This window comes from Limulus polyphemus, unplaced genomic scaffold (genome assembly GCF_000517525.1).
Source record: "Limulus polyphemus unplaced genomic scaffold, Limulus_polyphemus-2.1.2 Scaffold35, whole genome shotgun sequence".
Taxonomy (NCBI): Eukaryota; Metazoa; Arthropoda; class Merostomata; order Xiphosura; family Limulidae; genus Limulus; species Limulus polyphemus.
This window is the reverse complement of record NW_013665645.1, coordinates 759,602-773,785: the sequence shown is the minus strand read 5'-3', so window position 1 is coordinate 773,785 and position 14,184 is coordinate 759,602. Positions and strand designations below refer to the sequence as shown.

At 33.5% G+C, this 14,184-nt stretch overlaps 1 protein-coding gene across 1 annotated transcript in view; it reads left to right on the top strand.

Moving 5' to 3' along the window:
• The window catches only part of LOC106460688 (solute carrier family 12 member 2-like), a 48,046-nt gene that overhangs the window by 22,604 nt on the left and 11,258 nt on the right, over positions 1 to 14,184 (top strand). The window contains exons 8-15 of the mRNA XM_022387805.1: positions 536 to 660; positions 1,275 to 1,469; positions 3,851 to 3,958; positions 6,886 to 7,009; positions 9,396 to 9,497; positions 9,819 to 9,974; positions 12,248 to 12,347; positions 12,637 to 12,752. Of these exons, the coding sequence (XP_022243513.1) occupies positions 536 to 660; positions 1,275 to 1,469; positions 3,851 to 3,958; positions 6,886 to 7,009; positions 9,396 to 9,497; positions 9,819 to 9,974; positions 12,248 to 12,347; positions 12,637 to 12,752 (1,026 nt within the window). The remainder of the gene's footprint in view (positions 1 to 535; positions 661 to 1,274; positions 1,470 to 3,850; positions 3,959 to 6,885; positions 7,010 to 9,395; positions 9,498 to 9,818; positions 9,975 to 12,247; positions 12,348 to 12,636; positions 12,753 to 14,184) is intronic.

Genomic DNA, 14,184 nt, shown 5'->3' with positions numbered 1-14,184 from the left:
GGCGTTCGACTCGTAATTTGAAGGTCGCGGGTTTGATTCCCCGTCCCACCAAACATGCTCGCCCTTTCAGCCGTGGGGGCGTTATAACGTGACGGTCAATCCCACTATTCGTTGGTAAAAGAGTAGCCCGAGAGTTGGCGGTAGGTGGTGATGACTAGCTGTCTTCCCTTTAGTCTTACACTGCTAAATTAGGGACGCTAGCGCAGATAGCTTTAGTGCAGCTTTGCGCAAAATTCAAAACAAACAAACAATATTTCTTATAAAGTGTAATTGACCTTTTGTATTCCATTTATTTATGTTATATGGACCATGAAAAAAGACTGTTGTCAAATTTTAGGATGTAATTTTGTGTAAAGAAAAAGCAAACGAGAGCAAAATTAATCAAAAATATTTTCAACGTATTGTAAGCTATTCTTTGGCGAGAAAATGACGGTGAGTTTTGTTGATTCAACTATTTTTATATGTTCGTTTTAGTTATTTATTGGATAATAATGTACGTTTCGATTCACGAGGATTTCCAATGGTGTTTTTTCAGTGACTGTTGGAGCAGAAAATTTTGGTCCAGACTTTAGAGGAGTGGACTTCTTTACTGTCTTTGCTGTGTTTTTTCCTTCTGTCACGGGTATTTTAGCAGGAGCTAATATCTCAGGTGACTTGAGGGTAAGTTCGTCTTACTAAAAGTGTACGTGTGACTTGAAGGTAAGTTCGTCTTACTAAAAGTGTACAGGTGACTTGAGGGTAAGTTCATCTTACTAAAAGTGTACGGGTGACTTAAGGATAAGTTCGTCTCACTAAAAGTGTACGTGTGACTTGAGGGTACGTTCATCTTACTAAAAGTGTACAGTCGTCTTGATGGTAGGTTCGTCTTACTAAAAGTGTACAGAGGTGACTTGAGGGTAAGTTCGTCTTACTAAAAGTGTACAGACGACTCGAGGGTACGTTTGTCTTACTAAAAGTGTACTGCATTAAAAATATTATAGCTTTCATAAAAAATATTTTAAATATTTTAAAGGAATTAATACCAACTTTACTGATTAGGTTTAAAAATTACGTTTCCATAATGAAGTCATTGTATTATGAATGTATTTTCATCTAAGATTTTTTTCTGCTGGTAATTCCTAAAAATCTGGTTTTGTTTTTTTGTAAAATAAATAATCATCTGTAATCATTTCCACTGGCACTTATCGAAATGAGTGTTTTAATTATCCATTTATTCGTCCTTAAAATATACAAATAGTAAAATATTAAGTATATAACGTTTCCCCAACTTACAGGATCCATGCGATGCCATTCCTAAAGGAACCTTTCTATCTATCATCACCACTTCAATAAGCTACGTTCTTGTAATCATATGGATAGGATTTACAGCAGTACGAGACGCAACAGGCAATGTAGCGGACGTTTTGAATGAAAACTTTACCAACTGCCCTGACAGGACTTGTCAATACGGAATGCACAATTATATTCAGGTTATAGAATGTAGATTTATAGTTAATTTTTCTTACACTGTACACCTTATCGGAGCTTCAGGGTCTACTCTCAATTGGTTTATTTCCCTGGAATAGTAACATTTTAACACTTAACCAGGGATTATACCTCCGATAAAAATTAGCTTCATTAAAATGTTTTCTTGTTCTCTAAACTTTTCTTCTTGTAAAAAGTTTTTTCAGAGTTTCGAACTGTCTGTTAGAAATTCTAGATTTCTACTGCTCAAATTTTATTTTGAAATTTTTTCTTCCCATATCAAAAAATTTCTATTTTCTTGTTGTTCTTATTATTTCTTCATGAAATGAACTCTTAATGTTAATTAACATTATCGCCTCACCAAGATGTTTTTGAGTGGTTTATGTTTCTAAAAATATATAAAATGTACGTTAAAATGACTCAAAAAGAAAAAAAACTGCTGAAAATCTCATGAAGAATTCCAATGTTTACTGGATACTTTAGTGTGTAATTTAACCTCAGGAATTCGAAAAAAGTAATATTCATCACCAGTTAATTTCTAAGTTAACTCAATATCTAAATAAAATTGATTGTTTGCTTTCGCAACAGGCTTTTATTGAGGTTTATTGTAGTGAAACAAATTCAGTGATTGAAATGGAATACAGTTTAACACCAACTTTATTAACGATAATTTAAGTAATAGTAAGCCAGTGTTTTGGAGTTGATTTATATCCGAGATGTTTAGTACCATATAGAGAGAAGAATGTCTAAAAGAAAACCATTTTCTTATACCACATAAGTTTGGAAAGTTGATTAGTGACATCGGGAAACGTTTATAACTTGAAGTCTTACGAGCTAGAACTGAAAGTTAAAGAGTGAAATACCTAGAAACTTTTATGACTTGAAATCCTACAAGCTAGAACTGAAAGTCAAAGAGTGAAATACCTAGACACGTTTATAACTTGAAGTCCTACAAGCTAGAACTGAAAGTCAAGGAGTGAAACACCTAGAAACGTTTATAACTTGAAGTCCTACAAGTTAGAACTGAAAGCCAAAAGAGTGAAATACCTAGAATTGACTTTAAGGTTATTGAACGTTTCAAACAATATACCATTATTAGTGAGGTCTTTAATGTCTTTGTTGGAAGAAAAAAAATGTGAAGAGGAATAAAAACGTAATAATGACATGTGGCTGAAAAAATAAAATGTATTTTGGAACATTTGTATGAAAGCAGTAAATGATGATGCAAAATAAAGCTAATAACAGCAGAAATCTAGACTTTCTGAGAGATAAAAAACTTCTTGAAGGAAGAAAAGCTTGAGAGAGAACTTTTTTATGCTAATTTTTTACTGAAAACATAATCCCCGATTAATATCTCACATGTGGTAACATTTTACCTTTCAATAACAATAAATTAACTGAAGAGTAGCCATAAAAGCTATGAAACTGGTTATAGTAAAAGAAAAATATCTCCATTTTAGTCTTTGTCATTCTTCTTAAAGTGATCATTGAACGTTAGTTTGTATGTAACATATATTTATATATATATAACATTATATATATAAATAATATGTCGTCTTAGGATAGGAGTTAAAACACCCCGGTGAAGGTATAATATCATTTCCAAACTTAATCATAATTAACGTTTGATCTAAGAAAAATATTCTTGAACTTTGTATCAGTTAAATTCCTAATTAATTTCAATGCTTCTCGATCCAATATTAAAACTTGAAAAATGAGTAGAAACTACCATTTTCACTGCATGAAAATGTTTGCTTTGGTCCTTTCCTTATTATGATAGATTATACTCCGAACATTGAAAACATCTAGGAATCAGATTAGGTTAATCTGTAATTATTTATTCAGAAATTGGGATGAGGCTTGCTAAATTAATATTGAAGAATTGGATTTAAGGTTTTAGAATATAACGTAATAATCAGTCGTAACGATAATGACACTTCCCATTCTCTCCCTCTATCATTTTACGTTGTTTTCTTTGTTATTTTTATAAATATAGTAAGTAACTACACATGAACTACAGTTGTTTTACAAGTGTGTCGTGGTAACATACATACAGGGTGTCCAAAAAGTCTTGAACTATAGGCACTTCTACGAATTTTATAGAATGTATTTTACATGCTGTCCTTGTAATTCGAAGCAAATTTGGATTAATAGGGGGATTAACTCGACCTTATGATTTGACAACGCCACAATCAGTCACGTATCTGAAATTAAGAAAAGCTGGCAAACCACATATAGTTCCAGACTTTTCGGACACCCTGTATATATATATGTTATACCTTAATGATTTTTAAGGTCTGAGAACACACAAATTAAGTACAAATTGAGATATTTCAAACGCCATTTTGTATTTTCTAAGAAAATTAAGTATATTTTTTGGTTATAGATTATGGGGATGTCATCAGGATTTGAACCTTTGATATACGCTGGTATTTTTGCTGCAACGTTATCCTCAGCTTTAGCTGCACTCATCAGCGCTCCGAGAATTTTTCAAGTAATTTATTACAGTATTCGTTGTGTAAACTCTGTTAATTTTAGTGTTTACTGTGCAAAACTGTCCTTTTTTGTTACTTATTGTGTAAACTATTTTAACTTTGTTATTTATGTTATTTCCTTTGTAAACTATTTTATTTTTGTCATTTATTGTATAAACTGTTTCATTTTTGTTATTTACTGTGTAAACAGTTTCATAATGCACATCCTTTATAGATTTTGTGTGTTTTAGATTTCTGTTTCCCACTTTTATTAACTTAGTTTGCAGTATTGAATACACTGGTCGCATTATACAGATTATAAAGACAAAAATCGCAGTTCAGCACATCATATCACACAAAACTGTATAGCATAGGAAGGTGAAATTGTACAGGAGTGTTAAAACTACAATGTGAACGCCACAACTGTCACACGTTGCCACCAATGGCGTCCACTATAACTCAGTGTTTGATCAATTAGGGTAGTTCTTCAAAATGTGCTCCTCCAGCGTCTAGAAAGTATTATATCTGTGTAAAAACGGATATTGAAACAACAATGTGCAACTCTTGTGATAAACTTGCTATTTCCCGGACAATTTGCAACCTAGTGTTCTGGAACTGTGCGAAACTCCCTAAGATGCACGCGTGAATTCAGATCTTAACAATTAGAATTCGATTATTGTTAGGTCGGTGGTCGATGTAACTATTCACATGGAAAGCTACGCAAAATTATTCTCTCCAGAAAGTGCATTCGCAAGACGTGTTTCACTTGATTACCAATATGTGGAGGGACACCATCCTGCGTGACAACCGTAGTGTCTTTCCTATTTTCTTGTTTCGGCATGGGAACCATATTGGTTTTGAGCATTGCATGGTACCGTGCAGTACATGTGCTGATAGTTATTCACAGACATACAGTCCAATAACAAAGTCAGCTATGAAACCATACCACACTGTCACATTAGCATCATGGAAGTTGCTCATGTTGACACTTCCAGCTAAGGTGAAGTATGCTTCATCAGCCCATAAGAAATTGGCAGCCCTTTGGTCGTCGACTTCTTGCCAAGAATTGCAACACAGAACCAACATGTCGGCTTAAATCTGTCTCCTTCAGTGCTTGAACATAATGTAGCTTGTAAGCAAACATTCGTAAATTTAACCAAAAGAGGCTTACGAACAGTGAAATTCGCAATATAGAAATCATAAAATATAATGTGCATTTTTGCACCAATGTGCTTGTTTATTCTACTGTGGCATCTCTGACCTCAGCGATAATTTCAGTTGGTGTTGGACGTGGCTTGTGACCAGTGCAACCTATAAATCCTCAACTTTTTTCATGACCTTGCGCACAGCAACAGTGGAACAACGCCCTCTGTGGAAGCTATGAATCCTACGTTAATCTTTGAGAACTACCTTAGCATTTTATCCTTTCGAGCAGTAACATTTCGCTATTTCACCTCTTTTCACGCTTGTCAATTATAAATTGATTGAATGAGCTGCACTGCAAATCGATCGACAGACCAATTTATACTCATATGGAATATGCAAAAGACACCACAGTTGTGTCGTGACAACTATATCATTTGTATCAGCATGAAGCAATTAACATTTCTATGCAAGTTCGTTTTCTTATGCATAGCGTTTTGGAGATAGGATGCGCTGAGCTGCGAAACATTCTTTAAAATCATCCTGTATCTGTACTCGAAACGTTAAAGTTACTCTTACGATATTTAAAACCACTAATAGCTTATAGTAGAAGCTCTCAATCTGTGGCCTGGCCAGCGGAATGGTTAAATAATTATGCAAATGAAGCAGCAGCGTAATTTATTATTTATTGGTTGGTTCGCGTAAAAAAAAATGTTAAAACCACTGGCCTATTAGAAATGTGACTTTAAGCAAGTTTTGAGTTCAAGCTTAACCCTATAGGCACGTATTTGTTTTCGGTCATATTAAGCTCAGAATCATCGTCAGATAATTTAGGTTCAAAGCCAAAATCATCGTCAGGTTGCACAAGTCCAATTGTCTCTTCAATGTAAAAGCACTGGAGTGATTTGATGTCATTTTAGATCCGTTTTCTCATAAAAAATTAAACAATTTTCAACTGCAATTATTACCAATTTTTGAATAGCAACATACGCAATGTTGATGACGAGGAACCAAATTTTTTTTTTGGAAAATAAAGATTAGAGACTGCTTGAATGGGTAGTAAAAGAAAGTTTCTTTCTCTACCCACTCAAGTCGTTTCCAAACTTTATACGCCATGTTGGATATGAATCTCCGGTTAAGATCATCATCTGTGCAGATTAGACTTTGTCTATTGATTTTGTGCGTTCGCTTCATATTATGTGGAATCATGCATAATGTCAACAAATGGAGGAAGAGGTCAACGCTGAACCTGACCCTCCCTGGTCCAAAACATGGACCGAATTCCGACGAAGAAGAAAGAAGTCGTAAACATGATGAAAATGATCTTAAATACATCTCACCTCTAAATATGTATTATAAGTGTAGCAATCAGCCACCTACTTCTAGACTTCTTTAATTTATCATTTATGTAGTATATATGTTATGTATTAAAATGTTTTTTCTTTATGTAAATACATATTAAATATGTTACAAGATGAATCAGCGCTGGATTATATGGGATTATGTATGACTTTAGCATAACAAATGAAGCAAAATGTAGACCAGTGCAAATGATGAAATTGAACATAAATGGGCATGGCCCTGATAAGGATATTTCAATCGTGACAGTGAAATTAAGTGGAAAAAAAATGCAGAGAAGGTAGGGGGTGGAAACATCAAACCTGACCCTCTCGGATCCAGATAAGAGAATTCGTAGGACGATGGGCTAATGGGTTAATTGATGAGTTTTTTCTAGCGTTCATATGTTGTTTGGCATGTAAACTATTATTATCAGTTATATGTTAATATAATTTATACGTTTCAGGCTGTGTGCAAGGATAGACTGTTTCCATATATTCATTTCTTTGAAAAAGGCTACGGAGAAACTAATGATCCACGCCGAGCAGCAGTGTTGACAGTTATTATTTCTATCATGTTTACGGTTATTGGTAAGATACTTCTTTTCTTCAGTGTTTCGCTAGATTGAAAATTGTTATATTTGCTCTCAAGATTTTATTTTTCTGTCGAAGAATAAGATAGCAGAAATATATATATATATTAATAATTTGCTAGAAAATCGGTTTATTATATATCTTACAATGTATTATATTAGATGAATCACGGCGACCACGCTCTATTGAACAGGTGAGAAAATGAAATGCAAGGTTTGAAAATTCCACTAATTGGGGGTGTTTTAGGAAAAAAAGACACAAACAATCTGATTATTGGGAGTTTTAAACTGAACTTTATAAACTTATGTAATCCTAAATGTTGTTCAAGTAAACGGAACATAAGGGAAATACATCCAGATGTTTATGTAGTACAAATATGGTGTCGAGACCAACACTATAATAACCACGAGTCTATCAGACTTGCGTGGTATAGTCAATATTTTACTTGTCAGACTAATACCCAAGTATAGCCTTTCATGCTGGTGTTCAAGCGTAGCTATCTGCTGTTATAAATATAACTATCAGTTAGCATAAATGGTTATACGTTGCCCGATAAAACATAATAAGCTTTCCTTATTGTTACTATAGTTCACTTAGGAATACACACCGCAAAGAAACGTAGAACAATTATTTGGGTAGTGCTTTAAATGTTATGGAACAGATATTCAGTTGACATGCAATTACATAAGTATATCGCATTTAAGTAATCATTAGTCACATTAAATGGATATTTAACAATGAGATCGAAGTAACAAAATGTAATTCAAGTGCAACTGACAATGAATTATATTTTTAATTGACGTTAAATTAATACTTAGCAAGAATCAAATATATTTTTTTATAAGGACGTCCAATTGATATATTTCTATTTGGATAATTTAGTCAGTAACGAAAGGTAATTTAAACACTAACAGATGACTGAAGTAAACATTTACTAATGGCAGGTTTCTTATTGAGATTAACTTAACTGTTGTTAAATGTTAATTATAATTAATGACGAATTAATTGTAATATACGTAGCTCAATATGGCTTCATGAACAGCCCTCTCCGTTCGGTTGAGTACCTTTTCTACTACCGCTGATGTTGAAGGGATTTTATTTGTTTGAAGTTAAGCACAAAGCTACACAATGAGCTATCTGTGCTCTGCCCTCTACAAGTATCGAAACCCGATCTCTACCATTGTAAGTCCTCAGACATACCCCTGTGCCACCGGGGGGGGGGGCTGTTTAACGGAAGCAGGATGGTTAGAAAAGTAGCATTTTCTTTCAAACTTCTCCAAGAGTTTTGTTGTTCCAATAGTGATGGAAAAATTTCCAAACCATTGAAACAAGAGAACGGATTGTGATAGGATGAGGATCGGATCCTTGAGATTGTTGTCAGTGGATTGCATATGATGCAATAAAAGGTGTGAATGAGCACTTTCACGTGGAGGCTGGGCGTCTTCACTTTGACAAGTCTATCGTAAAATAGATAGTGCTACTGGCTACCCCTTCAACTGGTTCTTTCTCACGAAGGTTATTTACTTATTACAAAAACATTCAATGATAATATTCTATAAGGCATAATTAGCTTCTTCTGATCATCTTCCAACCAAACAAAACCATAGTTTGGATCTAGAACATGATATATATCATATTGTAAAATCAGCTTATGAAGTTGGTTGAAACTTGGCAGATCTGGTGTCGAGATACTATCTCTGATGTAGTACAATACTAACACCGAAAATGTTCCATATAAGAAATAGGTTTATTTCCAGTGAATTTTGTGTATATACAACTTTAGCGTACTACTAATTGTTCATTCAGTTTCAGAGCACACACACACACACATATATATATATATGCCTGTGATTGCATACACAAAATCCGATATTTTTTAATATTTCTTTATGATCAGCACATATAGGTAATTCTGAGATATATATATATTGTCTTCCCGGATAAATGCTAGAAAGGGTGTAAAAACTCACTTATTCCTCTGATTAAGTACTCCTTAGATTTATATAAGAGATCCATTTCTAAAACTAATTATTTTCTTTATTTAAAAAACAACTAAGTTCAGTCAGAGATATTCCATTATACATAAGGAAGTTATTATACTAATCAACTGAGATTGTAATTTTTACTGGGAAATATATTAGCAACGATTACTTTATAAAACCCATGTCATTGACCATTTGAGAAAAGGAGTTTCAGTTCTGATTTGCTCACTTAGAATGATGATAATGAATAATATTCAATAAATATCGATAAGCCATTGACATATAATTGTGAACTATATATTAAAATGAACCATATAATGTATTTATTTTAATTGACTTTACATCTTCTAGGAAATTATATTATGGTATGTTTTGTTAGTTGATTTTTTTCATACTTTTAGGTGAACTTAATGTGATAGCTCCAATAATATCTAATTTCTTCATGGCAAATTACTGTCTTCTGAACTACTCCTGTTTTCATGTTTCATACATAAAATCTCCAGGTAAGGAAAGGATATTTTATTTCATTGTGTTACAAGTGTTTTTGAATATGTAAAACTATCTTCATGATATTAAAGCTATCTTAATTTGTTCATGATATTACGGCATCTATAAACATACATTAATAAATGTGTAAGTAATCTGTATTCGTACTATGATATCCTTACAAATATTGATAAATTCTATTTTGTTGTCTTTTGAACTTTCTTAATTTAAGTTCATAATTTATTAAAATATAAATTTTGTATGAAAAACACAAAACAATTAAGCTTTATGGAATGTAATAGATTAGAAGATGGTAATTTTGATGTTGTATTTTGCAGGTTTTAGACCCGGATTTAAATTCTTCAACAAGTGGTTAAGCCTTCTTGGCGCACTTCTTTGCCTAGCTGTGATGTTTATTATGAATTGGATTACTGCTCTTATTACGTTCATTGTCGTTTTAGGGTTATATTTGTACCTTCTGCGAAACAAACCAGGTACTTTAATCAATATTTTAACAAATCACTTTGTTAGTGAGTAGTTTTTCTTCTTAGCTTCAAAGATGATAATGACATGTGGTGTATCCAAATGCTTGTACTCATTTTACAACGTAAAACGTTCAAACAGGGAAAGGTAAAGACATTATATCAAGCCCATATTGCTCTCAAAACTCAAAATTATTCTATCTTACCAGTTATAGTATAAATAAATAAATATTTTGTCAATAAATACTGCCAAAATGATAACCTTTCAATAAAACTCACAGGCCATTCTTTATTACGTGGAATTCATGTTTGAATTTTTCATGCATTGACAGTTTCAACAAGTATATCATGAAAGAGACCAGTCGAACGATGTAATTAAAGAAAGTCATAAACAGTTTAAGGCCACATGACCTATACGTGTCCTAAGGTTGACCTAGTGTAGGTCATGTATCTTCAATTATCAATTTCTGGAATCAATTAATAAGACATGCTGATTAGAATTTTTACCACAGATCTGGAAGCTATAGGTGTTATCGGCACGCGTTTTTTCCAGTAAGATGGTGCTACCGTGCATTTATTTTGTATTGCTGAGGCATTGGTATATGCTCTAATGAACAGTTGGCTTCCACCACATCATCATCTGGATGCTGTGTTCTCTAGACCAACGAACGTCACTGAACGTTTCCTTGTTGGGACTCGTCAAACTCACAGTTCAGTTGAAGCCTTTAATTCAGCTAAAGAAGCCGATCTCAAGGACTATATCAAAGAGATACCTGATGAAATTTTAGAATGCAAGGCCGAGCACAACTTGATCGATTGTGGACCTGAGGTCCCTTACTTCGAGTACCGTCATCGCCAAAAACAATCGCCCAAGAGTTGGTGGAGGATGGTGTTGATTAACTGCCTTCCCTCTAGTCTATCATTTCAAAGCTAGGGACGACTAGCGCAGATAGCTATAGAGTAATTTTTTGCAAATATCTACAAATAACCACATAATTCGAATTCTTCAGGATGTTTAGAAAATAACAAAGCCGCCTGTGAAGCACAGTGCACATCTATAGAGATTATGTTGAGATGGTATAAAACCTGAGGGAAAGTTAAGTATTATATACGTTTAAAACTATTACTTTTCAAAATGTGCCTGACCATTTGTGGACACCTTGTACAAAGTGACTGCTTTGATAAAGAACTGAAACAGATAACCATTTATTGAAGTATTTCATCATGAAGAGGATGAGAACGTGTTCTAACTAATGAACCCCCCAGTGGAACAGCGGCATGTCTGCGAACTTGCAACGCTAGAAACAGGGTTTCGATACTCGTGGTGGGCAGAACACAGACAGCCAATTATGTAGCTTTGTGCTTAATTACAAACAAACAAATCCAACTAATGATTTAATAATTTTATTTTAGAATTTGCTAGGAAACTGAGACCATTGTTTGTTTCGCACAAGAAGTAGCGTTTGTTGCGTTAGAATGTAACAACATTTTGTCATAAGTGAATGTCATTCGTACTCTTAAGCGAATTTGTTTGTTTGGGTTTGTTTAGAATTTCTCACAAAGCTACACGAGGGCTATTTGTACTAGCCGTCTCTAACTTAGCAGTGAAAAACTAGAAGGAAGGCAGCTAGTAATCACCACCCACCGACAACTCTTGAGCTAATCTTTTACCAACGAATAGTAGGATTGATAGTCACGTTATAAGGCCTCCACGGTTGAAAGGGCGAGCATGTTTGATGGGACGGGGATTCGAACCCACGACCTGCAGATTGTGAGTAGAGCGCCCTAACCACCTAGCCATGCCAGGCCATATGAATAACGATATTGATTGTTGCGGTGATAATATCTTCATAGCTGAAATTGTGTAGTGTACTCAACAACACATCGCGACTCGAACTTTGGACTTTCCTCAACAATGCCCGGCACGCTAATCTCTAGGCCGCGCCTAACCTGATTAATAGTAAAATTTCAAAGTACAATATAATCGACAAAGTTTGAGTTTCCGGTTTTGTCTACAGTATATGTTTGTTATAGACACTGAGATATAATCGTAATACATACAAATTTAATTATATTAGTACAATCAAAAGGCAATTCTATTTCTGTGTTTAGGAAATTTCTTTTACTTTTCCTGACACGTATAAAGTAACACTTAAAACAATTTGTTTGTGTGGTATCTCAACAAATTATGTGAATTATTCTCTTAAGATATTGATATTTTTATACATCATATTGGTGGCTGTAGTAGGACCATTTAATGGTATGTATTCATCGTTTTTAAATAGACGTTAACTGGGGGACATCTACAGAAGCGGCTTGTTACAAATCTGCCCTTGAAGCTACTTTGAAGCTGAATCGCACTGAAGATCATGTGAAGAATTACAGGTAACTAGTTAAGCATAAGAGTTTTTCAAAACCAGATTTATTCATCAAAAGTTCACGAGGATAAAATGAATAGCAGTATGGAAAAGAGTTGATAAGAATCCATGGAAGTGTTTGAAACTGAATTTTAATCAGTATATTTTTATTGTCTGTGATTTTGTGGAGTTCGATGCCCTATTTTGTACATTATCAATGAAAACCAAAAGAAATCATTGTCTTTGAGAGGTTAATAGGGCAAACCAACAGAATCTTTGTTTAAGATTGTGTTACTTATCTACTGTTTTTCTTTCAGACCAGCTATTCTTGTTCTTACCGGTAACCCAAGTAGCCGACCTCCTCTGGTTGATTTTGCATATAGCATTACTAAAAAGACTGGCTTAATGGTCTGTGGTCATGTGATTCATGTACGTACAATTGATTCATGTTATTGAATTGGAGGCTTACTGACAATTATTATTACTTAATTGTTATATATTTTGTTTGTATTCTTCCACTCACGTGATGAGGAAATTCCTTAAATTGATTTTTTTTTCAGAGTATAATTGAAACACGTTTTTCAAAACTCATTATTATTATTTAATTTAGAAGCAATTAATTGTTTATGTGTGAGTGGTTTATGAGAATTACCTTACAGACAACGTGTGACTTATCTAACGATTAATTTAAGAAGTGTTTAGGATATCTTAGGAACGTCACATTTATATAAGCACCCCCCCACCCCCAGCGACACAGCGAGTTTCGATATCCGTGGTGGGCAGAGCACAGGTAGCCCATTGTGTAACTTTATGCTTAAATGAAAACAAATAAACACACCTTATCGCATATATACTTCATCTTGTTTTATAATTTTAAACAAAACTAAAATTAATTAATTACTTAGAACATATATATATATATGTAAACCGTAGTGTAAGCTCATCATTGAAGATGATCTGACGGGTGACACTAATAAGATATTACTGTTCTTTTGGCACACTTGCGTAAAATACATAGGCGTGCAATAAAAAAAAAAAAACTGAACAAAACACAACAAGTCTATATTAAACACACAAGTTCTGTTCATTTATGTTCATATCACTTAGAGAAAAATTTTATAGACTGTAGAGAGTTCAACGTGAAAGCTTTGACTGTTTGCTTTGTAATATTTTGTGAATTTCATTTACATTATTAAAATTAACGGTAGCTTTTTAAGGCAAATTTATCTAAAGGAACAGTGCATTATTCATAAAGGGTGTGTGCTCTTTTTTTGTTTATTTATATAAATTATTAAGAATTTACATAGTCTTTGATTTTTTCCTACAAGTTGACCAAAAATTGAAAAATGTCCATCATTTGTATAGTATGTGGTTTTGCAATATAATTTTACGTGCTTTTCTGCACGTGCATTTAATTATATTTTTCCAAATAATTAACACCCTCTCACATAAATAGCTAATTGTTTCAAAAAATTATACAGTCAGTCAATGGATGTTCCTGATTGGTGAACATTATTTTAACCTTGACGAATGGTGTAATTTGAAATGAAATGATATATTATACTATGCATTATATACAAAATACAATTTTGTAGTTACTTTGAAAAACATTTCAATTATTTTTTCTTACATATATTCCCCCCCGGTGGCACAGCGGTATGTCTGCGGACTTACAACGCTATAAACTGGATTTCAAACCCGTGGTGGGCAGAGCACAGATAGCCTTTCGTGTAGCTTTGTGCTTAACTTCAAACAAACAAATTTCCATATATATTGAGTTCTTTTTTCCCCAAGGCATACTTATTTTGTAAAACCTAATTTCGCTAAATATTTGCCCCAAAGAGAAAATATATATATATATATTT